The sequence below is a fragment of the Notolepis coatsorum genome (assembly GCF_963971535.1).
Source record: "Notolepis coatsorum genome assembly, chromosome: 1".
Taxonomy (NCBI): Eukaryota; Metazoa; Chordata; class Actinopteri; order Aulopiformes; family Paralepididae; genus Notolepis; species Notolepis coatsorum.
The window spans coordinates 250,216,420-250,239,853 of NC_140165.1; the positions used below are offsets into that span (position 1 = coordinate 250,216,420).

The 23,434-nt window shown below is 48.2% G+C and overlaps 1 protein-coding gene across 2 annotated transcripts in view; it reads right to left on the minus strand.

Annotated features, from left to right (window-relative positions):
- abcc5 (ATP-binding cassette, sub-family C (CFTR/MRP), member 5) overlaps positions 1 to 23,434 on the minus strand; it is a 168,675-nt gene that overhangs the window by 94,240 nt on the left and 51,001 nt on the right. For both annotated transcript variants that reach the window (XM_084314897.1, XM_084314896.1), the window contains exon 3: positions 19,899 to 20,050. In XM_084314897.1, the coding sequence (XP_084171023.1) occupies positions 19,899 to 20,050 (152 nt within the window). The remainder of the gene's footprint in view (positions 1 to 19,898; positions 20,051 to 23,434) is intronic.

Genomic DNA, 23,434 nt, shown 5'->3' on the forward strand with positions numbered 1-23,434 from the left:
CAAATGCTTTTGGACATTCATCAATTGCTTTCATACAATTCTCTGCTGTTTTATAACATTATCATTTGCTTATGTCATGTCAGTCAAAATGAACTATACTTATGAATTCTGAATAGTCATTCTCTATAAAACGAATAGTCCTCATTTCATTGCTTGAGTCATTACATACAAAAATGTTGAACTAGTTGTCAAAATCTGTCAATTGTGGACCATGTTGTCAATCACAGCCTCACAATGGCTGAGGCTGGTCAAAGGGTGCAGCCAAATGTTGAGAGAACCACTGTAAATTAAATTATTCAAACATTTAATCGGGAGAGCAGGTGTGTACATTGGACAGTAATTCAGCACTAAACAATCTGCACTGCACTACTGCCATTGTGTCATATATGAAGCTTACAGTGGGACAAGAACTTGTTTACATTTTACATTTAGACTTACAGCTTTACTGCAGCACAGATTTACTGTATTGTGGTGTAAAGTAGTGTTACAGTAAAGATTTGCCATATTTACAGTATGGTACTGTACTGTAGCATTTGGGAAGTGGGAAGCACTGTTATTGTACACTACAGTAATATGGGTTACTGTGAAGCAGTATAACTCATGTTTACTGTACATTACTGTAATTTCACTCTGCACCACATAGGATTGCAAGACAACCTCATAGAGGTGGAAGAGGGACCCTTTTTACTCCACAACAGGAGGAAGCCATTTGAGCAATGGTGATTGCAAACAATGCCATAAGGTTGAGAGAGATACAAAGCGCAGTTATAGAGGATGAAAATATCTTTGGGAATATTGAATCCGTTTCAATCGCCACAAATTGACAGAGTGCGCAGGGGAAATTACTGTAAATGCGCATGAAACAATTGTACAATGTGCCATTTGACCGGAACAGCGACAGGGTGAAGGAGATCCATCACCAGTATGCACAGGTAAAACATGTATGTGTTCTATGCATACTCTAATGTTCAGTGCTGTAAACTGGTTACATGACAGTTCATACTGTACAATATGTTGTCCAAAATGCATTATGTTACACAGGAAAAGTTCATAGTTTTTCTCTCTCTCTCTTCTGGGATAAAGCGTGTACCAGGGAACCGCTGCACACATTTATATACGTTGAATGAATGAATGAATGAAAACTTTATTTAACAGATTGCAGAATGGGTACAATACAGTACGGCTCAATACACACAATTGTTAAGGGGATGCAGACCAGAGAAAGACGTTTGTCTTCTTTACATCAGGGTCCCCCATTTTCAATTCATATTGACATTTATGACATACTCAACATACATGACATTTATGGCATAGGGACATACAGGTATTTAGTACTGTTACATTTGTGACATATACGATATTCAAATATACAGTACTGTTACCCATAGATCCTGACAGAGTATATACATATGATGGGGAGGGGACTGTACATCAGGAGGGGGTGGGTGGGTGGGTGGGAGAGAAATATACATACGTGGGGAGAGAATATATACATACGGTGGGGAGGAGACTGTACATTTGGAGGGGGTGGGTGGGTGGGAGAGAAATATACATACGGCGGGGAGAGAATATATACATGCGGTGGGGAGGAGACTGTCTATTAGGAGGGGTGGGGGTGGGGGGGTTTGGACATTTACGGTGGCTAGTTTCGAATTGCAGCATCACGTAGGTGCTCTTTAAGAGCGGTTTTGAATGTGGGTAGGGATTCACATTCCTTTACAGCTTTGGGTAGCGCGTTCCACATTGATATGGCACAATTGCTAAACGTGTTTAGTCCCTTGTTTGAGCCGAATCTGGGTTTAACATGATTTGTTGAGCTTCCTCTGGTGTTGTGGTCGTGGTATTCACTGACTTTTGGGAAGTATTTTGACATGTACATGGGTACCTTAGTCGTATAGCGTATCTTGTAGACCAGGCCCATTGCAAGTTGCTGTACTCTGTCGTCTACTCTAAGCCATCCTAGGTTGTCAAAGTGGGCAGGGGTGAGGTGGGTTCTAGTTCAAGGTCAAGTAGAAGTCTGACCAGTTTGTTTTGTGATGTTTGTAATCTTGTTTTTAGCGCCTTTGAGGTGCTTTGGTACCATGAGGTGCAAGCATAGTCATAGTACCCTTGAATGAGTGCTCCTGCCAGAGTCTTCAGGGTATTCTTGTTTACCAGAGAGGAGATCCGGTACAAGAATCTAGTTCGTTGGTTGACTTTTTTTATTACATTGGATGCCATTTTGTCACAGGAAAGATTTGCCTCTAGGATGGAACCCAGGTAGGTAATTTCATCTTTCCTTGTGACAATATTGTCACCCACTGTAACTGAAAAGCCGTCGGTCATGCTGAGTTTGTTATTTGAACCGAAGAGAATGGACTCTGTTTTGCCCATGTGTAATGATAGTTTGTTATCAGCGAGCCATATGAGGCGTTGATGAGGCGGGTTTCAATCTGGCAAAAGGTAGAAGGCGTGGAAGAAATCACACTGGACAGAGAGCAACCATTGATGTCCCAGACCAACAAGGAGGGAATATTACAATGTGTACAGTGTGTACAGTAATGTGTAACTCAAGTTTCTTTAATAGTTGTCATACAGAAGTACAGAATACTTTCATACAAAATGCTTCTTACTGTTACGCTCCAGAGACTGTGCTAGACAAGATAGTATCAAATAACATAGTATAGCATGTAATTTAGAAGTAGAAAATAAGGTCACAGTGTTCAGTATAGACATATGTACAATGTTCGATGCAGAATAGACGTAACTGAGTTACCATATAATATACAATACTATGCAGTGTACTAATGTACAGTACTATATAGTGCAAAGCAGAAATGGGATGAGGTACAATTTAGGTACAATTTACAGTAAGGTGTACGAGTTGTAGTGCAATCCTTCATCAATAAATATAAAGTGTGGGGAGTGGGTGCTACAGTGTGTTTGTTTAAAGTGGGTGTGTGCTATAAAGTGTGTGGAGTGGGTGCTACAGTGTGTTTGTTTAAAGTGAGTGTGTGCGTGTGGATGTGTGTGCTATGTGCGTTTGATGGTTGTTGTTGTGTAGTGTTCATTGTTCGTTTAGCAGCCTGATGGCCTGGGGATAGAAGCTTCTTCTGAGTCTTTCTGTGCTCGCCTTGAGACTCCGGTATCGCTTGCCTGACCGCAGCAGTTCAAAGAGGCAGTTGTTCGGGTGACTGGAGTCTTTAATGATTCTCTTAGCCTTGCCCCTGCAACGCTTGTTGTAAATGTTCTGGAGGGTGGGGAGCCCCCCTCCAATTGTGCGTTCGGCTGAACGTGTCACTCTTTGTAGTCTGCTTCGGTCTTGTGCAGTGCTATTCCCAAACCAGGAGGTGATGTTGCCAGTCAAGATGCTCTCTATTGTACATGAGTAGAAGTTCTTAAGGATCTTCTGACTGACTTGGAACTTCCTTAGTCGCCTGAGGAAGTAGAGGCGTTGTCGTGCCTTCTTCACAACACTGTCAATGTGTGTGGTCCATGTCAAGTCCTCGGATATGTAGGCTCCGAGGTACTTAAAGCTGTTGACTCTCTCAACCGGTGCCCCGTCGATGCTGAGGGGGCTGTAGTCCTTGACCCCCGACCTCCTGAAGTCCACAATCATCTCCTTTGTTTTGCTGACGTTCAGGGAGAGGCTGTTTTCCTGGCACCATCCCGCCAGGACCTTGACCTCTTCCAGGTAGGCCCTCTCGTCGTTGGCAGAGATCAGGCCCACCACCACTGTGTCGTCAGCAAATTTGATGATTGTATTGCTACTCCGCTGAGCCACACAGTCGTGTGTGTACAGGGAGTAGAGGAGGGGACTCAGAACACAGCCCTGGGGGGCCCCTATGTTGAGGGTGATGGATGAGGAGGTGCAGTTACCTGCTCTCACCACCTGGGGTCTGCCCGTCAGGAAGTCCAAGACCCACTGGCAGAGGTCATAGTTCAAGCCCAGGTCCCTGAGCTTGGCTATGAGTATGGAGGGGACTATGGTATTGAATGCCGAGCTGTAGTCGATGAATAGCATTCTCACATAACTGTCGATTTCAAATGGCTGTGCAAATAGTGTATAGTGCTGTCTTGAGCATTTTCAGGTAGTGTCACCAAGATCTGACTTTTTTGCATTGGAAAACACTTACAGAGTGATCTGTCATAATGAAAACATGACAAAGCCATTTGACTATCTTGTTCATAAACAATGGTGTCAGGACTTTTCATTTTGATGACACTGACACTTTCATTGACATGAATACTTGCTTTTGAAGAAGGAACTATCCGTTTTGAGCAGGTTATCAACTAGGTTTTGCAGTTTGTACTAATTGTTTTGAACTGTTGTGCAAATGCAAATAGTGATGTGAGAAATGCACAAAAGCGACTGAGAAAAACTGTAATTTGGTTATGAATATAGGACAGGCAAGTATAAGCATTATGCTTCAGTCTGTACCTTTTCAGTCACTGTAAAATCAAATATTGTTAAATGATTGTGCATATTGTATTGTGTGAGATGATGACTGAATAAACTACTACTACTACTACTACTACTACTACTACTACTACTACTACTACTAATACTACTACTACTACTACTACTACTACTATTACTATTACTACTACTACTACTACTACTACTACTACTACTACTACTACTACTACTACTACTACTACTACTACTATTACTATTACTACTACTACTACTACTACTACTACTACTATTACTATTACTATTACTACTACTACTACTACTATTACTACTACTACTACTACTACTACTACTACTACTACTATTACTACTACTACTACTACTATTACTACTACTACTACTACTACTACTACTACTACTATTACTACTACTACTACTACTACTACTACTACTATTACTACTACTATTATTACTACTACTACTACTACTACTACTACTACTATTACTACTACTACTACTACTACTACTACTACTACTGTTACAAAGGATCAGATTAAACCGAATATATATATTTATTTATTGATATATATTGCATAGTATTTGTATATCGTTTGATATCCCCTGTATATTCCTTGTACATATACACGGAATATCCCTTTAGCCCAGACCATAATATTTCATTCTCCTATTGGACAGCGGTCCACCGGCGCCAGGGACCGGCCTCCGGAGTCAGGTTCAAAGTCACCGTCAAGACGTGTCTGGACATGCCCGGCCTTGCCCAGGGATACGCGACAGAAATGGGATCGGTACTAGTTTGTTCACCGTGCGTATAAATACGGCGCAGGTGAATACAGAAGCCCCTTAGCCTTCTTAGCCTTAGTATGTTACCCGATAAGTTGAAGCCTCACCCACGATACAACGTGCGGTGAAGTATGGCCTGTTTGGCCCCAGAATAGAGCATTGAGACCGCGTGCGAATTAATAACTGAATTGTCAGAGTTTGGCGCTATACCGTCGAGTGCGACATATTTCTATTAAGTCAATAATAGTCTATTTGTGTATAGTGTATCGTGCGGTTAAAGTTCTACAGTGACCAGCATCTCCAACGCTTCCTCGTTTTAGCTAGAGTTCTTATCCAGGCTGGGCTGACCACATGGCGCTTTCACCCGAGGAGACCTAGACGAGAACCGTATGGACATGTACACTGGATTAATCTACCCGACGACTACATAGCCCTTTGCGGCTGGAATATATTTGCTTTGGTCCTGTGATTTATGGAGCGGATAATCGCCGACGCCTGCACGTGTTGGATTTACCCCGCAAGGAGTCAAGTCGAGTCGGCGCCTCAGAGAGCCTGAGGCCGACTAGCTTTCTTCACTGTGGAGCTACAGTCCACGGAGAACAGCTGTATTCGTCTGTGGATCAAGAGGCTATTGCACCGGCTCCTGTACCTGGAGTCTCCTTAGTCATCGTTGACCAGACGTTCTACTACCGACAGATCTTCTACCCCTGCTGGCTTACAACCAGGGGGAACCCCTTCCAGTATCTCCCGCTATATTACTAGTGTACCATAGATATAATTCCCTAAGATTCAGGTTGTATAATTACCTCCTGCGTAACCAGAGAATGGACATTCATTGTTGATTTGCCTACGCACATTCCTTTGCCTTACAAGTGCATTCAAAGAATAATGTAAAGTATCCTATGTACCTTTTGCTCCATTAAATACTTGATTATACCTTTGTTTGGAACCGATTTCATTGTGGGAAGTGTTCATCATATTCATATATCGTGTACTGTATGGCCAGTAATTAAAGTACATAAAGCGGTAGTGGTTTAATGATACCATACTTATCAATACAGTCAGGGAATTGTACCCCTCAGTTACAATTGGTCCTTCGAGTCGGAGGGTAACTAGTGTAATATTAATATAGCGGTATTAATATTGACATGGCCTATGATGAACACTCCACAAAACGGTTCTCCTAAAGTAGATCGCCCGCAGCGTAGACGGCAGACACCTCAGTACTTACCTTGTCGTCATGGTGACCGGAAACAAGATGGCGCCGCCCACGGCTGCCTTGGCGCTACAGTGTGCTGCGTTTTGTTTGTTCAGTGTTGTATCTGTGTCCTGTCTAACGTCCTACACCAAAGAAGAACTTCTGCACATCGGGTGTTCAAACCCATCGGACACTTTCCCAACACTACTCACCCGTTCCACGGATTTATTGGATGTACTGGTCAGGGGGACTGCGTTCTTCGCCAGTGCTGTGCGCTGGATCAGACGGCAACGGGGAAGGAGAGGTGGCTGTCTGGTTCGCCTCCGGCGACGGGGCTCGCGGCCACCACTTCCCGGTATATTCCTCGGAAACGTGAACTCTTTACCAAATAAAATGGACGAACTCCGGTGGCTGGTTGCAGGAAACAAGGACTTCCACTCCACAGCTGTCTTTGCGTTCGTGGAGACCCATCTGAAGCCATCAGTCCCAGACGGGGCTGTACAGCTTGAGGGCTTTTCTGCGTTTCGTGCCGACAGGGACTTCGAGGCGGCGGGTAAGTCGCGTGGAGGGGGTCTTATGTTTTTTATTAACAATCGCTGGTGTTCCGATGTGACAGTGATTCACCAACACTGTTCCTCTGCTATTGAATCCCTCTTCATCCGCTGTCGTCCATTCTATTCCCCCCGTGAGTTCAACTCTTACATCCTCGTCTGTGTTTACATTCCTCCTGACGCTGACGTCACCGCAGCGGTAGACACACTAGCCGAACAGCTGACGAATGTTGAACGCAACCACCCGGACAGTTTTGTTGTTGTATTGGGGGATTTTAACCAGGCTCATCTGAGCCGGTCTCTCCCTAAATACAGGCAGCAAGTCACTTGCCCAACTCGGGGAGTGAACACTCTGGATCACTGCTACTGTACTATTCGGCAGGCCTACCATTCTGTCCCCCGTGCTGCACTGGGCAACAGTGATCATCATCTCATCCACCTGATCCCTCGCTACAGGCAGAGATTAAAACAATCAAAACCTGTAGTGCGGAGCTTCAGAGTGTGGTCCAGTGAGGCATGCGAGTGTCTCCGCGCCTGGCTGGAGAGGGCAGGCTGTGACCAGGACTTTGTTGAGTGGGCGGGGCCTGAGGCTGGTAACAACTTGGATGACTACACAGACACTGTGACATCCTTCATCAGCCTCGGCGAGGAGGTGTGTGTCCCCCTCCGCACTAGGAAGATCTACAACAACAACAAACCCTGGTTTTCAGCCCAACTCAGGCGGCTGAGGTCGGAGAAGGAGGTGGCCAGGCTCAGTGGTGATGCTCATCGGTTCAGGCAGGCCAAGTACAAGTTCGCCAAAGAGGTGAGGGAGGCGAAACTTCGCTTCTCAGAGAAACTGCGGCAGCAGCTCTCTGAGGGGAATTCCTCCTCCGTTTGGAAAGGCCTCAAGACCATTACAAACTACAAGCCGAAGTCACCACAGGCGCCTGATAGCCTCCCCCTGGCGAACGAGCTAAACACATTTTACTGTAGGTTTGAGAAAGAGGTTCCCCCCGCCCTCTTCCTTCACCCACTCGGTCACATCCTCCATCCCCCCACCCCAGTGGGCCCCCCCCCCCCCCCACATCCCCCCCCCCCCCTCTCTCTGTCAGTGTGAGAGAGGTGAAACGGCTGTTTTCCAGTCAGAATCCCCGGAAGGCGGCCGGCCCGGACTCTGTCTCCCCCTCTGCCCTGAAGCACTGCGCTGACCAGCTCGCACCGGTGTTTACCACCATTTTTAATGCATCGCTGGAGCTGTGTCACGTCCCAGCATGCTTCAAGGCCTCAACCATCATCCCCGTCCCCAAGAAGGCCAAGGTCACAGGCCTTAATGACTACAGACCTGTCGCCCTGACCTCTGTGGTCATGAAGGTCCTGGAGCGCTTTGTCCTGGCCCACCTGAAGCTCATCACAGATCCTGTGCTGGACCCGCTGCAGTTCGCGTACAGAGCCAACAGATCCACAGAGGATGCTGTGAACATGGCTCTGCACTACACGCTGGAACATCTGGACTACGCGGGCAACTATGTCAGGATCCTGTATGTGGACTTCAGCTCGGCCTTCAACACCATCCTTCCACCCATCCTGGAGCACCAGCTATCCCTGCTGCAGGTGCCGGCCTCCACTCGCAGGTGGATTACCGACTTCCTGTCCAACAGGTCTCAGCGGGTGAGGCTGGGGAAGAGCATTTCCAGCTCTAGGTCCACCAGCACCGGTTCCCCGCAGGGCTGCGTTCTATCCCCACTACTGTTCTCCCTGTACACAAACAGCTGTGCCTCTCTACACCCCTCGGTCAAACTCCTGAAATTCGCTGACGACACCACCCTGGTGGGTCTCATCTCCAGGGGGGATGAGTCGGCCTACAGGAGGGAGATCGAGAGGCTGCAGAGCTGGTGCAGCTGCAACAACCTGGAGCTCAACGCTCAAAAGACAGTGGAGATGGTAGTGGATTTCAGGAAGAAAGCAGCCCTGCCCCCTCCCATCATACTGGGAGGCACTCAGGTGACCTCCGTGGAGTCATGCCGATTCCTCGGCATGACCATCTCCCGGGATTTGAAGTGGGAGCTTAACATCACGGGCCTGCTCAAGAAGGCCCAGGGGAGGATGTTCTTCCTCCGGCAGTTGAAGAAGTATAAACTGCAGAGGACCATGATGGCCCAATTCTACAAGGCCATCATTGAGTCCATCCTCACCCACTCCATCATCTCCTGGTTCCCTGCTGCAGCGGCAAAAGATCTTGCCAAGCTGCAGCGGGTGATTTGCTCCGCGGAGAGGGTGATCGGCTGTCCCCTGCCCTCCCTCAGGTCCCTGCACGACTCCAGGGCGCTGAAGAGGGCGAGAAATATCATGGCCGACCCATCCCACCCCGGTCACAGCCTCTTCACCCTGCTCCCCTCTGGGAGAAGGCTGAGGATCCCAAAGGCTGTGAAAGCTCGACACAGACTGAGCTTCTTCCCCTCAGCCGCCAGGCTGATCAATGCCTCAGGCCCCCCCCCCCCCCCCCTCGGTACCCCCCCCCCCCCTGCCCCCAAGTGACACTGGCTAAATGACATTGACTGCACTGCACTAGTCCGTACTGGATCTCTGCACACTTCACTTTATATATATATATGTATTTTATTTATTGATTAATCCCCCACTGCACTGTTTTCGTTTCTTGTCTGTGTTGGTGTTTGTTTACTGTGAAAAAAGAAAAATGCATACACTGTATTGCTGCAACAATTACCAATGTGTTTTACACAAATGGCTCAATAAAGGAATCTGAATCTGAATCTGACTTAGAGGATTACGTTGCCAATATACTACCTAGCCTTCTACAGACGGTAAACGCGGAAAAAGTAGATAGTAAAATTATGTCCGACCCTATCGCCCAGGCTACCCCGCCAATAGAGACCCTAGTGGGTTCTAACGTAACTGACCAAGCTCACGGTAGGGACCAGGAGGGACCTGACACGACTTTACCCCCCGCCAAGACCGAAGAAGTAGTCCCCGGAGAGCTCCAGGATAAAGACAGCTCTCCAGGGATGGAACTCTACCCGCTACAAGAAGAGGAGAGCACCCCGGAGATGGATCTCCAGGACTCGCCACAGGAGAACAGATCTCCAACGAGTACTGCCAGGAGCGGATCACCTCAACCAGCGTCTTCCCCCAGCGGGGCGGACAAGATGCTGGCACAGGCATTCCTCGCCAGCCTAGCAGCCTCTACAGAGCGCGATCGACTCCAAGCACAGATGCTTAGCGAGCGCGAACATTCTTCCATGGAAAGAGAACGCCTTCAAGCACAGCAACGGAGCGACGAAGATCGTATACGTCTAGAGATTAGACGCCTTCAGACGGAAGAGAATATGGTAAGAGACTGGGCCGAAGCAGAGCGCGCCGCCGCCGAAGCAGAGCGTGCCGCCGCCGAAGCCCAGCGCGCCGCTGCCGGTGCCCAAAGAGAAGCGGAGCGCGACCTCGCTCTCACCAAGCGCGAAGCCGAGCGCGACCGATTACAAGCGCAGATAATGGAGCAGCTGATCGCCAGGGCAACACCCCCTCCCTCCGCACGGGGTTCCAGGGCCTCGTCAAGACACGGGTCAAGGGCACCCTCCCCTACCCGATCAAGCGACCCTGAGCCCGACCACCAGAGAGAGCCTATACCACCCTCCGAACTCCTTCCCCGACCGGTCCACGCGAGGACCAGCTACAAGGAAGAAACGGTCTACACCGCGGAGAGGCTAAATAGACGACTACAGGATCTAGAGGACCTGCCAGAGCAAGAAGAAGAGGGAGAGGAGGAGAGTCAAGCCCGACAGCAGCACAGAACTCCACAGGACCAGGAGGTCCAGTACAGCCCAGGCTCTACCCCCGCGGCTCTGCGCTACAGACCCCCGACTCAATTCACGGGTGAGCTTGACGCACGACCAGCCCCGAGGAATAGCACCTGGATACGCGGGCCATGGTACCCAGCAGGTACCAGCCCACCAAGAGGCGTAAGAGGAGACTCGCCTAGGAGGCCTCTCTTCCAACGCTCACCGATGTGCCAGCCATCCATGGCATCATACATTGGCACACCGACGTTTCCGGACTTCACCCACAAGAACAGAGCACAGTACACCGAGCTACGAATGTGCTTAGAGACAATGATGTCCGATGTAGCTGATGAACCGTACAAGTATGCTATCCTACTGAAGCACCTCAAGGTGCCCCGAGCGCACAATATAGCGCTGGCCTATGCCACCTCTACTACCCCATACACAGCGGCTCTAGCAGCACTCGACCAAAGATATGGACGCATATGGGACTACGTAATACAAGAGATAAGGCATATTGACCGCCTACCCCCAGCCACAGACAATCGCTCACTAGATGACCTGTCTATCAAGGTACAATCCCTGGTAGGGATGCTGGGGGCGCAAAGAGAAAAGGATATGCACGAACTGTACGCGAACTCTAATGTCGAGAGGATTTTAGAGAAGCTTCCGCCCGCCCGACAAGAGCGCTTCAGGCGGCAAAGAGACCACCGTGATCCTAACGGTCCTGAGCCATCCCTCCTAGACCTAGCCGACTTCCTGGCGAGAGAAGTCAACAGCCTACGGTTGGATACGTTCATGCGGAGCACCCCAAGCTCCAGAGAGGGACCTAGGAGAGCAAACGATGGCCGAAGATTGGTGACCGTCATGCACCAATCAGAATCAGTACCGAGCAGCAAGAACCACAGTACCCCCTCGATGAAAAAGAAGTGGAAGATGGTGTGCCCGTACTGCGAAAAAGAACACTGGTTGTCACAATGTGACACGTTCAAGAAGATGACCGCCGACGAGGTGGGTCAATGGATAAAGTCCAACCGACGCTGTTACCGATGTGCGCGCAGTCACATGGCAGCCGACTGCCGCTTAAAGAAGAGGTGTAGTCGGTGTGACGGAGCCCACCTAGATGTCCTACACGACAGTAACAGAAGAAAGCCTGCACCCTCAAGCAGCACAAAGGCAAGTGTTATGTACATTGACCCCGCCAGCAGCGGGGGCGCCCGAGTGCTCTTAAAGGTGGTCCGCGTAACACTGAGTTACCAAGACAAGGTCATGGACACTTACGCCGTCCTTGACGACGGGTCAGAGAAGACCCTTCTCCTCGCGTCCGCTGCGGCCCAGCTGGGGCTGCGGGGGAGCGAGAACCAGATGACGATTCGGACAAGAAGAGATCTAAAGACGATAAAGGGCGAGAATGTCTCCTTCACTATCGCAGCAAGCGGGCAGCCAGAGAGACGGTATAGGATTACTAATGCTTTCACCAGCCAAGAAATAGGCCTGTCGCAGTACACCTACCCCATCGCCAAGCTGATGGATAAATATGTGCACCTGCGTCAACTACCTATCCCGCTCATAGACGGTGCCACCCCGACCCTGCTGATAGGCTCCGACCATGCAGACCTCATAGTCCCGATAGACCGGGTCCACACAGGGCCCAGAGGCTGTCCTGCAGCAGTCGAGACCCGCCTAGGATGGACATTACAAGGCCCCCTCGCTAAGTCTCTTAACCGAACAGCAGCCACTAGCTGCCTCCACTCCAGAGTGACAGAAGAAGACACCACCCTCCTACAGCATGTCGAGAGGCTATGGACACTAGAGACAATGCCCTTTAAGAACGAAAAGAAAGACATTCGTTCCAAGGAAGACATTTACGCCATAGCACTCCTCGAGCAAGGGACAAAGAGAGTCAAAGTCAACGGAGTGATGAGATACGCAACTCCACTCCTGAGGCGAGAGGGTATGCCCACCTTCCACGCCCCAAAAGAAGCGACGGAGCGGTATCTATTGAACACAGAGCGGCGCCTAGCCAGAGACCCCGCTCAAGAGACTGTGTACCGCGCTGAGATTAACAAGCTAATCACAGCGGGACACATAAAGAAAATTGACATTAAAGAGGCCGATCAGACGACCGAATCATGGTACGTGCCGCACCACAAAGTCCACCACAACGGCAAGGATCGTATTGTGTTCAACTGCAGCTACCAGATCGGATCACAAAATCTGAATAAAGAGCTCTTGCCCGGCCCAACACTCGGCCCCTCTCTACTAGGCGTGTTACTACGTTTCCGCCAGGACAAGGTGGCCATCAGCGGCGACATCAAAGGGATGTTCCTGCAGGTGAGACTAGTGGAGGAGGACAAGCCCCTGCTGCGGTTCCTATGGAGAGAGAGGATCGGGGATGAGCAACCAGCCATCTATCAATGGGAAGTCCTCCCTTTCGGAACCACATGCAGCCCATGCTGTGCTACGTTTGCACTGCAAAAACACGTCGCAGAGGACCCAGCAGCTGATGAAGAGGTCCGACAAAGTGTAGGAAATAGTTTCTACGTGGACAACTGTCTGCAAAGCGTCTCGACGCCAGAAGAAGCCGAGGCCCTTCTACTCAAGCTCCGCGCCTCCCTGATCAAAGGCGGCTTTGATCTCAGGCAGTGGGCCAGCAGCGACCCGCAAGTATTGCGCAGCCTCTCCCCCGAGGACAAGGCAGCAAGCAGCGAGACCTGGATGGCGACCATCCCAGGAGAAGCCCAAGAAATGACATTAGGACTAGTCTGGCGCTTCAAAACAGACTCGCTCCATTATAAACACACACCCCTGACCAAGGAGCAGGGAAGGTCGACTGCACTACCGACCACCAGACGGAGTGTATACAGAACACTCGCCAGACAATATGACCCGTTGGGATGTATTCTACCTTACACCACCAGGGCAAAGATGATTGTAAGAGCGTTATGGGACAAGGACCAGGGCTGGGACGACCCCATACCCGAACACCTTGCATCCACATGGAGAGAGTGGGAGACGGAACTCAGCTCACTCCCAGGTGTCAACATACGCCGCAGCTACTTCCCACCCACAGTGAGGCCGGAGACGCGCAAGATGGACCTGCACGTCTTCAGCGACGCCTCCGAAGTAGCCTACGGTTCGGTGGCCTACATGCGTGCCCGAGAGGAGGGAGGAGAAATACATACTGCTTTCATCCTGGCTCGCTCAAGAATAGCCCCACGAAAGCAACAATCTATCCCGCGTCTAGAGCTCTGCGCAGCCCTAGCAGGAGCGCAACTCGCCACGTTAATCCAACGTGAACTCACCATTCCGGTGCAAAGAACAATCTTGTGGTCAGACTCCACGACAGTACTCACATGGATCCGGTCTGATTCGTGCAGATACAAGGTCTTCGTGGGAGTCAGAGTCACAGAGATTCAAGATTTAACAGAAGTAGCAAGCTGGAGGTATGTGGACACAAAACACAACCCAGCTGACGTCATCACCCGGGGAATGTCCCTGGATGACCTCACCCGTCACAACCTATACAGTGACGGGCCAGAGTTCCTCAAGCTCCCGGAAGAAGAGTGGCCTACACCCACCCCACGGGAAGCGAGTAAAGAGGAGGCAGAAAACAAGAAATCTATGTTCTGTGGATTGAACACACTCGTCTCCACAGACCCCGACATAGACGATTGCCTCACCCTAGAGAGTGCGCAGCTAAAGACATTCCTGTGGCACCACCTAGAGGTTCAGCTCACTACTGACACTACTGCAGCTGACTACGAAGAAGCGGAACTTCTTCTACTACAACGAGCCCAGAGAGACTCGTTCCCCGATGAGCTAGACTGTCTACAGGGAGCAAAGCCCGTCCCATCAGACAGCAGACTGCTCCACCTAGCCCCCGAGAGCGACGCCCATGGTCTCATCAGAGTGGGTGGTCGTCTGCGGAGAGCTCCAGACTTACCGGATGACGTCAAGTACCCGATAGTCTTAAACAGCCGACACAAGGTCACAGAGCTGATCATAAAGAAATACGACGAGGATGTGCATCACGCCGGGGCAGAGAGAGTCTTCGCGGAGATCAGACGTCGTTATTGGATACTGCAAGGGAGAGAAGCAGTGCGGCGCTTCCAGCGAACCTGTCTAGACTGTCGTAAGTGGCGAGCGCAGCCCAGTATACCCCGGATGGCTGACCTACCTCCCTGTCGCCTCCGACTCGGCGACAAGCCTTTTCACTCCACCGGTATGGACTGTTTCGGCCCGCTGTATATAAAGAAAGGAAGAGGAACCGAGAAGCGGTGGGGTATTGTATTCAAATGCATGACCACCCGAGCGATGCATATAGAACTCCTTCCAACCATGAGCACAGACTCATTCCTTATGGCCTTCCGAAGATTCACATCGCGGAAAGGTAAACCGTCTATATTGTTGTCTGATCACGGGACAAACTTCAAAGGCGGAGAAAGAGAGCTGAGAGAGAGCTTCCAAGCTATGGGCCCAGAACTTAAGACCCACCTCGCTCCATCCCAGATTGACTTCCAGTTTAATCCCCCGAACGCACCTCACTTCGGTGGAACTTGGGAACAAGAAGTACGTTCAATAAAGACAGCCCTGTACGCCGTGCTTGGGGCCCAGACCGTGGCGGAAGAAGTCCTAACGACAGTCCTCACGGAGATCGAGGGAGTATTGAACTCAAAGCCCCTCGGTTACGTCTCAAGTGATGTAGCAGATGTCGACCCAGTCACCCCCAACACACTCTTGATTGGGCGGCTGGACCCCGCGCTACCACAGACAATGTACAGGCCTGAAGAAGCGAACGGCCGAAGAATGTGGAGGTACAGTCAAGTATTGGCTGACAAGTTTTGGAACAGCTTCCTACTCCACTATCTACCGTCTCTACAGACCCGCCAGAAATGGGTGAAAGAGAGAGACAATTTGACAGAAGGAACAGTCGTCATGATTATCGACCAGTCACTACCCCGAGCTATGTGGCCGGCCGGCCGCGTAAGCAAAGTGATCACCGGTGCCGACGGAAAGGTCCGAGCAGCCGAAGTGCTCGTCCAAGGGCGGATCTACACCCGACCCGTGGCGAGGCTAATAGAACTGCCAAGGCTCCCCGATACCATCGATGACGACCATGACCCCATGACTTTGTGAACTGACCGACCCCTCACAACAGACATTGAGTAGTGGACAGTGCGGTTAATCTGTCTCTGCTTAGCTAATTAGGTGGGACTAATTAGGGTGGCGGCTGTTACAAAGGATCAAATTAAGGGGAGACACTACAGGTGAATAGGGTAAAAAAATTAACTAATAGATATCACAATGAAAATTCCCCAGTTGATTACTTATATTAAGACAAGACTTTTTTGTATTACAAGTTTTCTGAAATTGTATGTTTAAATATGCAAATTAGGCATTATCTACTTAAATATGCACTAATTTGCATATAATTCCAGGACAGAAATCTGAACATTGGATAAAGCCATTTTCAAAATTATAGTTTCATTTGGTTGACATATTAGAGCCAAAGGTTATTACAGAGAGGATTTTGGATATCTCTTTTTATCACTCCATAAATCAGAAAATACTCCATTGTCAATTTTTATGGTAAAATTCCATATTTCGCCATGTTTTTAGGAATAAAATGTGATATAAATCTGGGTATGAATGCGATATCAACAAACCCTTCTGTAAATACCTTCAGAACATAGATATGAATAGAACTGGAAGTTTTGGTGTATGTGAGTGCTACTGAAGTGGAGATTTCTGGCTCAGAGTATGAGGAAAAACTCTTAAAACTCATTTTTGGGAAAACGCCTTCAAAGTTCTGTATTGTAAAATGCCATACTTTTTTTTTTTAAACAGATATTTACAAACACAATATCTAATCAAACCATTAGTAATAGACAACCTAAACACATGCCTGATAACTGAATAATAATAATAATGATGTTATTGAACTGAACATAACTACACACAGGCTACAAACAGTGTAGTACAGTGTAGTACCCCCTAATAGGCAAAACATATTTAAATAGATATCACTATGAAACTTTCCCAGTTTGTTATGTACATATAAACTAAGAAAAAATATATTGCAAGTTTTCTGAAATGTATGTTTATATATGCAAATGAGGCACTTCTCCATTAAATATGTGCACATTTATGGATGCAATAAGGCTAAATGAAGTAAAATAAACAACTAAATGTGTGTTATTGACGTTTTATTGTCATTAGTTTCATAGAAGACATGTTTAGGAAGCAAAATATAACAAAATCTCAAAATCAACAAAAAAAGTATATTTGCCTATTCACCTGCAGTGTCTCGCCTTAAACCGAATATATATATTTATTTATTGATATATATTGCATAGTATTTGTATATCGTTTGATATCCCCTGTATATTCCTTGTACATATACACGGAATATCCCTTTAGCCCAGACCATAATATTTCATTCTCCTATTGGACAGCGGTCCACCGGCGCCAGGGACCGGCCTCCGGAGTCAGGTTCAAAGTCACCGTCAAGACGTGTCTGGACATGCCCGGCCTTGCCCAGGGATATGCGACAGAAATGGGATTGGTACTAGTTTGTTCACCGTGCGTATAAATACGGCGCAGGTGAATACAGAAGCCCCTTAGCCTTCTTAGCCTTAGTATGTTACCCGATAAGTTGAAGCCTCACCCACGATACAACGTGCGGTGAAGTATGGCCTGTTTGGCCCCAGAATAGAGCATTGAGACCGCGTGCGAATTAATAACTGAATTGTCAGAGTTTGGCGCTATACCGTCGAGTGCGACATATTTCTATTAAGTCAATAATAGTCTATTTGTGTATAGTGTATCGTGCGGTTAAAGTTCTACAGTGACCAGCATCTCCAACGCTTCCTCGTATTAGCTAGAGTTCTTATCCAGGCTGGGCTGACCACATGGCGCTTTCACCCGAGGAGACCTAGACGAGAACCGTATGGACATGTACACTGGATTAATCTACCCGACGACTACATAGCCCTTTGCGGCTGGAATATATTTGCTTTGGTCCTGTGATTTATGGAGCGGATAATCGCCGACGCCTGCAGGTGTTGGATTTACCCCGCGAGGAGTCAAGTCGAGTCGGCGCCTCAGAGAGCCTGAGGCCGACTAGCTTTCTTCACTGTGGAGCTACAGTCCACGGAGAACAGCTGTATTCGTCTGTGGATCAAGAGGCTATTGCACCGGCTCCTGTACCTGGAGTCTCCTTAGTCATCGTTGACCAGACGTTCTACTACCGACAGATCTTCTACCCCTGCTGGCTTACAACCAGGGGGAACTCCTTCCAGTATCTCCCGCTATATTACTAGTGTACTGTTGTGAAGGGCCAGATTAAACCGAATATATATATTTATTTATATATATATATTTAATTGTATTTGTATATTCTCTAATATTCCTTGATATCCCTTGTATATTCCCTTGTACAATATGCATTGAATATCCATTCTAGCCTACTGAACATCCCATAATAGTCTCCATTCTACTATTGGTCGAGACCTTGGTGCCAGGCTGCCATACCCCTCAGACCCAGTTCAAACGTACCGCTCAACATGTACGAACAAGTCCTAGTTCCGCGTAGGAATCTGGCTACCGCACCACTAATGGGACTATTTGTTCATAGTGCGTATATATACTGCGCTACTAAAGTAGGACTTCCTTTTCAGTCCAGTTTCTTACCCTCCAATAGAGTCACAGACGTAAAGCCTCCCCGCGACGCCACGTGTGGGAGTAAGGCCAAGTTCGCCTACCATCGGTATTGAGACATCGTGTATATTAATATTTGAATAGTCATATTTGGCACTATATCGTCGAGTTGGACGTAGTCTATTAAGCTAATAATAGTCTGTTAATATATAGTGCTTCGTGCGGTGAGAATACTACCGTAGTCAGTACCCCATCGTTTCGGGCAGAGAACTGGCTGCTTATCCAGGGTGGTTGACCCCACGTGAAGCTGCACCCGAGGAGCCCCAGAGCCGACGAGCGAGTGGACCTGTATACCGGATTATTCTACCGACGACAGCCCGCCTTCCCCGGCACGGATTATGCTTTGTATACGTTGATTATTCCATGGATAAAGACCCCCGACACTGCCGTGTGTTGGAACCCCCCCCCCTGGAGAGGACGCAAGGTGAGGAGACGCTCTGCAAGACGAGGTCGCTTCACGTCTCTCCTCCGTGGACCGGAGGACGCCGGCCCACAAAGAGTCCACCTGCTTTCATCTGTGGTCCAAGGATCGCCGGCGCATTGAACGGCACTACAGTGGGTTCACCTGGGATACCCTTGGCCGGATGAGGCAGCCGGATTCTACCCCCCCCCCCTTCCTACTCCTGTCGGCTTACAAGCGACCGGATTAACCCCCCCTAGTGTATCCAGTCTATAATCATTGAAATATCATTGCTGTTATTCCTTAAACTATTCCAGGTCGTATATGTACCACCTGCGCCTTCAGAGATTGGACATTCTCTATTGATATACCGACGAATACTCTTGCCATAAAAGTGCATACTAATTCCCATTCATAAATGTGATTGATTTGATTAAGTGCTTGCTCTACACACCATCGCTGTGTAGAAATAAAGACCTATTTCTAATTCGTACATTTGTGTTGGATCCGTTTCATCTACGTGACAGTGTTCATCATAATATATTTATGCCGTGTACTGGGTGGCCGAATATTAAGTACAAAGGTAGTGGTAGTAAGTATCATATCTAGTAATACAGTCAGGGAATTGTACCCCTCAGTTACATGTACCATAGATATAATTCCCTAAGATTCAGGTTGTATAATTACCTCCTGCGTAACCAGAGAATGGACATTCATTGTTGATTTGCCTACGCACATTCCTTTGCCTTACAAGTGCATTCAAAGAATAATGTAAAGTATCCTATGTACCTTTTGCTCCATTAAATACTTGATTATACCTTTGTTTGGAACCGATTTCATTGTGGGAAGTGTTCATCATATTCATATATCGTGTACTGTATGGCCAGTAATTAAAGTACATAAAGCGGTAGTGGTTTAATGATACCATACTTATCAATACAGTCAGGGAATTGTACCCCTCAGTTACAACTACTACTACTACTACTACTACTACTACTACTACTACTACTACTACTACTACTACTACAGTAAGGTTAGTTAGTTATTTTCTTCTTACTTGCTGGTGGAGCGGATGGGCTTGAGGAGGCTGACAGAGTGCTGGTACTTCCTGCGGACCACCACGTCCTCCTCCAGCTCTTTGACCGGCGGAGCTCCAGACCCGTCCAGGGACAGACCCCCCTCGGCCCGCGCTGCCATCTCCAACGCATCCTGGGACACACGACCAAGAGATAGATGAGGACAAGCTGGACGCTATACTGGGAAACCCCTCCCACCCCCTCTATGAGGAGCCTGGCTACGATGAGGAGCACGTTCAGCCATAGACTTTTGTGAGACGTTTGTGCCAGTAGCCATCAGGCTCCACAACCGTGGGCATGGACCGGTGCCAAGAGCTGGAGAGCTAACGGCTGGAGAACTTGAGAACTGTTAGGGCTGTCTGACTCTCTGTCTCTCTGTCTCCCTCACCCTGTCTCTCTCTCTCTCTCCCTATATATGTCTCTCTCTCTCTATCTCTGTCTATGTAGAGAAGATAAGAGAAAAGGAAGGGAGAGAAGAGGAGAGAAGAGGAGAGAAGAGAGGAGAGAAGAAAAGAAAAAAGGAGAGACGAGAGAAGAGGATAGGGGAGAAGAAAAGAAAAAAGGAGAGAAGAAAAGAGAAGAAAGGAGAAGAGGAGATAAGAGAAGAGAAGAGAAGAGGAGAGAAGAGGAGAGAATAGAAGAGAAGAGAAGAGGAGAGGAGAAGAGGACAGGAGAGGAGAAGAGAAGTCTACATCATACAGGGAGAGCGTTGATGTTCATGTGACTGTTACCATGGCGATGACGGAACACACATCACACTGTGCTGCTGAAGCAGCTGACACTGATAGGCCTACAGTCACATGTTGGCCAACAAACTACAGACAAGCACACTATTTAACATATCTTAAGATCTCCCCTACCCACTCTCTCTCCCTCTCTCTCTATCTCTCTCTCCCTCTCTCTCTCCCTCTCTCTCTCTCTCTCTCTCTCTCTCTCTCTCTCACTCTCTCTCTCTCTCTCTCTCTCTCTCCCTCTCTCTCTCCCTCTCGCTCTCTCTCTCTCTCTCTCTCTCTCTCTCTCTCTCTCTCTCTCTCTCTCTCTCTCGCTCTACACACTTAAAAGAGGAGTGTCTTGAATGAATAAACACATGGACTGCATTTATATAGTGCATTTATCCTAAGTTATTGCCTCACATTCACACATTCACTCACAGACGGCGGAGGAAACCATGCAAGCTGCCAACCTGCTCATCAGGGGCAGTTAGGGGTTCAGTGTCTTGCTCAGGGACACTTCAACACACTGTACGGGGAGCCGGAATCAAACCGGGAATCGTCCCGATTACTGGACGACCACTCTACCTCATAGTAGAGTGGTAGTCATAGATTTTCTTGAATAATTGATTTGTCTATTATCTCTTTCAAGTGTGAGTTTCTCCGAATGGCAGTTTTATAAAGTTGCCGTGATGTCATGTTGGAGTTGTTCTAGAAGAAGAAACTTGAAACTTGAACTTCTAGCCACTACCCTCCTGTCTTGTAATGTGGATGTCTTCTAGCCACTACCCTCCTGTCTTGTAATGTGGATGTCTTCTAGCCACTACCCTCCTGTCTTGTAATGTGGATGTGTTAGCACAGCTAGCTAGTAGGGATGAGTGTGTTAGCACAGCTAGCTAGTAGGGATGAGTGTGTTAGCACAGCTAGCTAGTAGGGATGGGTGTGTTAGCACAGCTAGCTAGTAGGGATGAGTGTGTTAGCACAGCTAGCTAGTAGGGATGGGTGTGTTAGCACAGCTAGCTAGTAGGGATGGGTGTGTTAGCACAGCTAGCTAGTAGGGATGGGTGTGTTCGCACAGCTAGCTAGTAGGGATGGGTGTGTTAGCACAGCTAGCTAGTAGGGATGGGTGTGTTCGCACAGCTAGCTAGTAGGGATGGGTGTGTTAGCACAGCTAGCTAGTAGGGATGGGTGTGTTCGCACAGCTAGCTAGTAGGGATGGGAGCATGTCTATGTTCCCCGGGTTCTATGTTCCCCGCTTTGATTGATTGATTGATTGAATGTTTTAGACCACCAGCCCTGATTCCAAACTCTAACCTTAACCAGTTCGAAAGAGGGCCTAAGCTTAACTGTTACAAAGGGTCAGATTAAACCGAATATATATATTTATTGCCTGAGATCCCATGTATAATATTTGTATATCGTTTGATATCCCCTGTATATTCCTTGTACAATATGCACTGAATATCCCTTTAGTCTACAGGACAGACCATAATATTCGTTCTCCTATTGGAAGCGACCCCCCGGCGCCACTGCCTTACCCCCTCGAGCTGACTTCAAAGGTACCGACGAGATATGTCTGTACATGCCCAGCTTCTGCCCACTAATACGGCTACCGAAAGCAGAATGGCACTATTTGTCCACGGTACATATAAATAGGGCGCAAGAAATGTAGAACCCCCCTTGCAGTTCCTTTTCAGTTCGCCTTCAGTTCAGTCTGGTCCAGTTATCCAAGCAACGTCTCACCCACTACGCAACGTGGGCAGAGCAGGGCTCGCATTGCCCCAAGATAGAGTCTCGTGTTATCCTAATACGTCTGTTTGTCGTATCGTTCTCTATTTATTAGTAAACCTTCATTACGAGTCAAAGACCACGTGGAGTGAGTGATTGTGCGTCTACATAGAGCACTTATTGCCCGTGCTAATAGTATAGTAACGTCAAGTTCAACCGTGCACTACCGCACCGGAGGATACCTACAGCAGCACCACGGAGGATTTACACCCCGCCAGCAGTGCTACTGTCCGGCAAGGATTATTATTCTTCATTCTTCACCACGCTGCTGGAAGCAGAGAACCGTCTACACCCACTGCTGTGGGATCCACGTGCCCGTGGGGACATCACTCAAGCCCGTCTTTGTCGTACCAGAGACTCCACGGCTTTCACCTACGCAGCGAGCACCCTGGGACCAGGCTGCCTATCCCCGCTGCTCCAGGGGGTGACATCGCCTCCGTGAACCATTGACTTGCCTAGAGCTTTGCCTCCCTCTGCTGGCTTACAACCGGTAGTACCCCCTTTCCCAGAATATCCCTAAATCTAATTACTCAATATTCACTATTGATTTGCCTGCACATTCTATTTGCCTTATAAGCGCAATCTAAGCAAACTAAGTACTGTAACCTAATATCCCTTTTATGTAATAAATATTGTAAACGAGTATTTTGTGTGGAAAACCGTGTTATTGTGGGAGTGTTCTAATCTAATATACTTATGTACAGTATTGGCCAGGAGTACATAGACGGTAGTGATTTAATGATATCAGTACTTGATTAATACAGTCAGGGAATTGTACCCCTCAGTTACATTAACCGTTCGAAACAAGGCGGACATTAATAATTAATAAAATAATAAAAATCAATCAAAGCGGGGAACATAGAACCCGGGGAACAAAGGACCCGGGGAACATAGGGATGATCCCGTAGGGATGGGTGTGTTAGCACAGCTAGCACAGCTAGCTAGTAGGGATGGGTTTGTTAGCACAGCTAGCTAGTAGGGATGGGTTTGTTAGCACAGCTAGCTAGTAGGGATGGGTG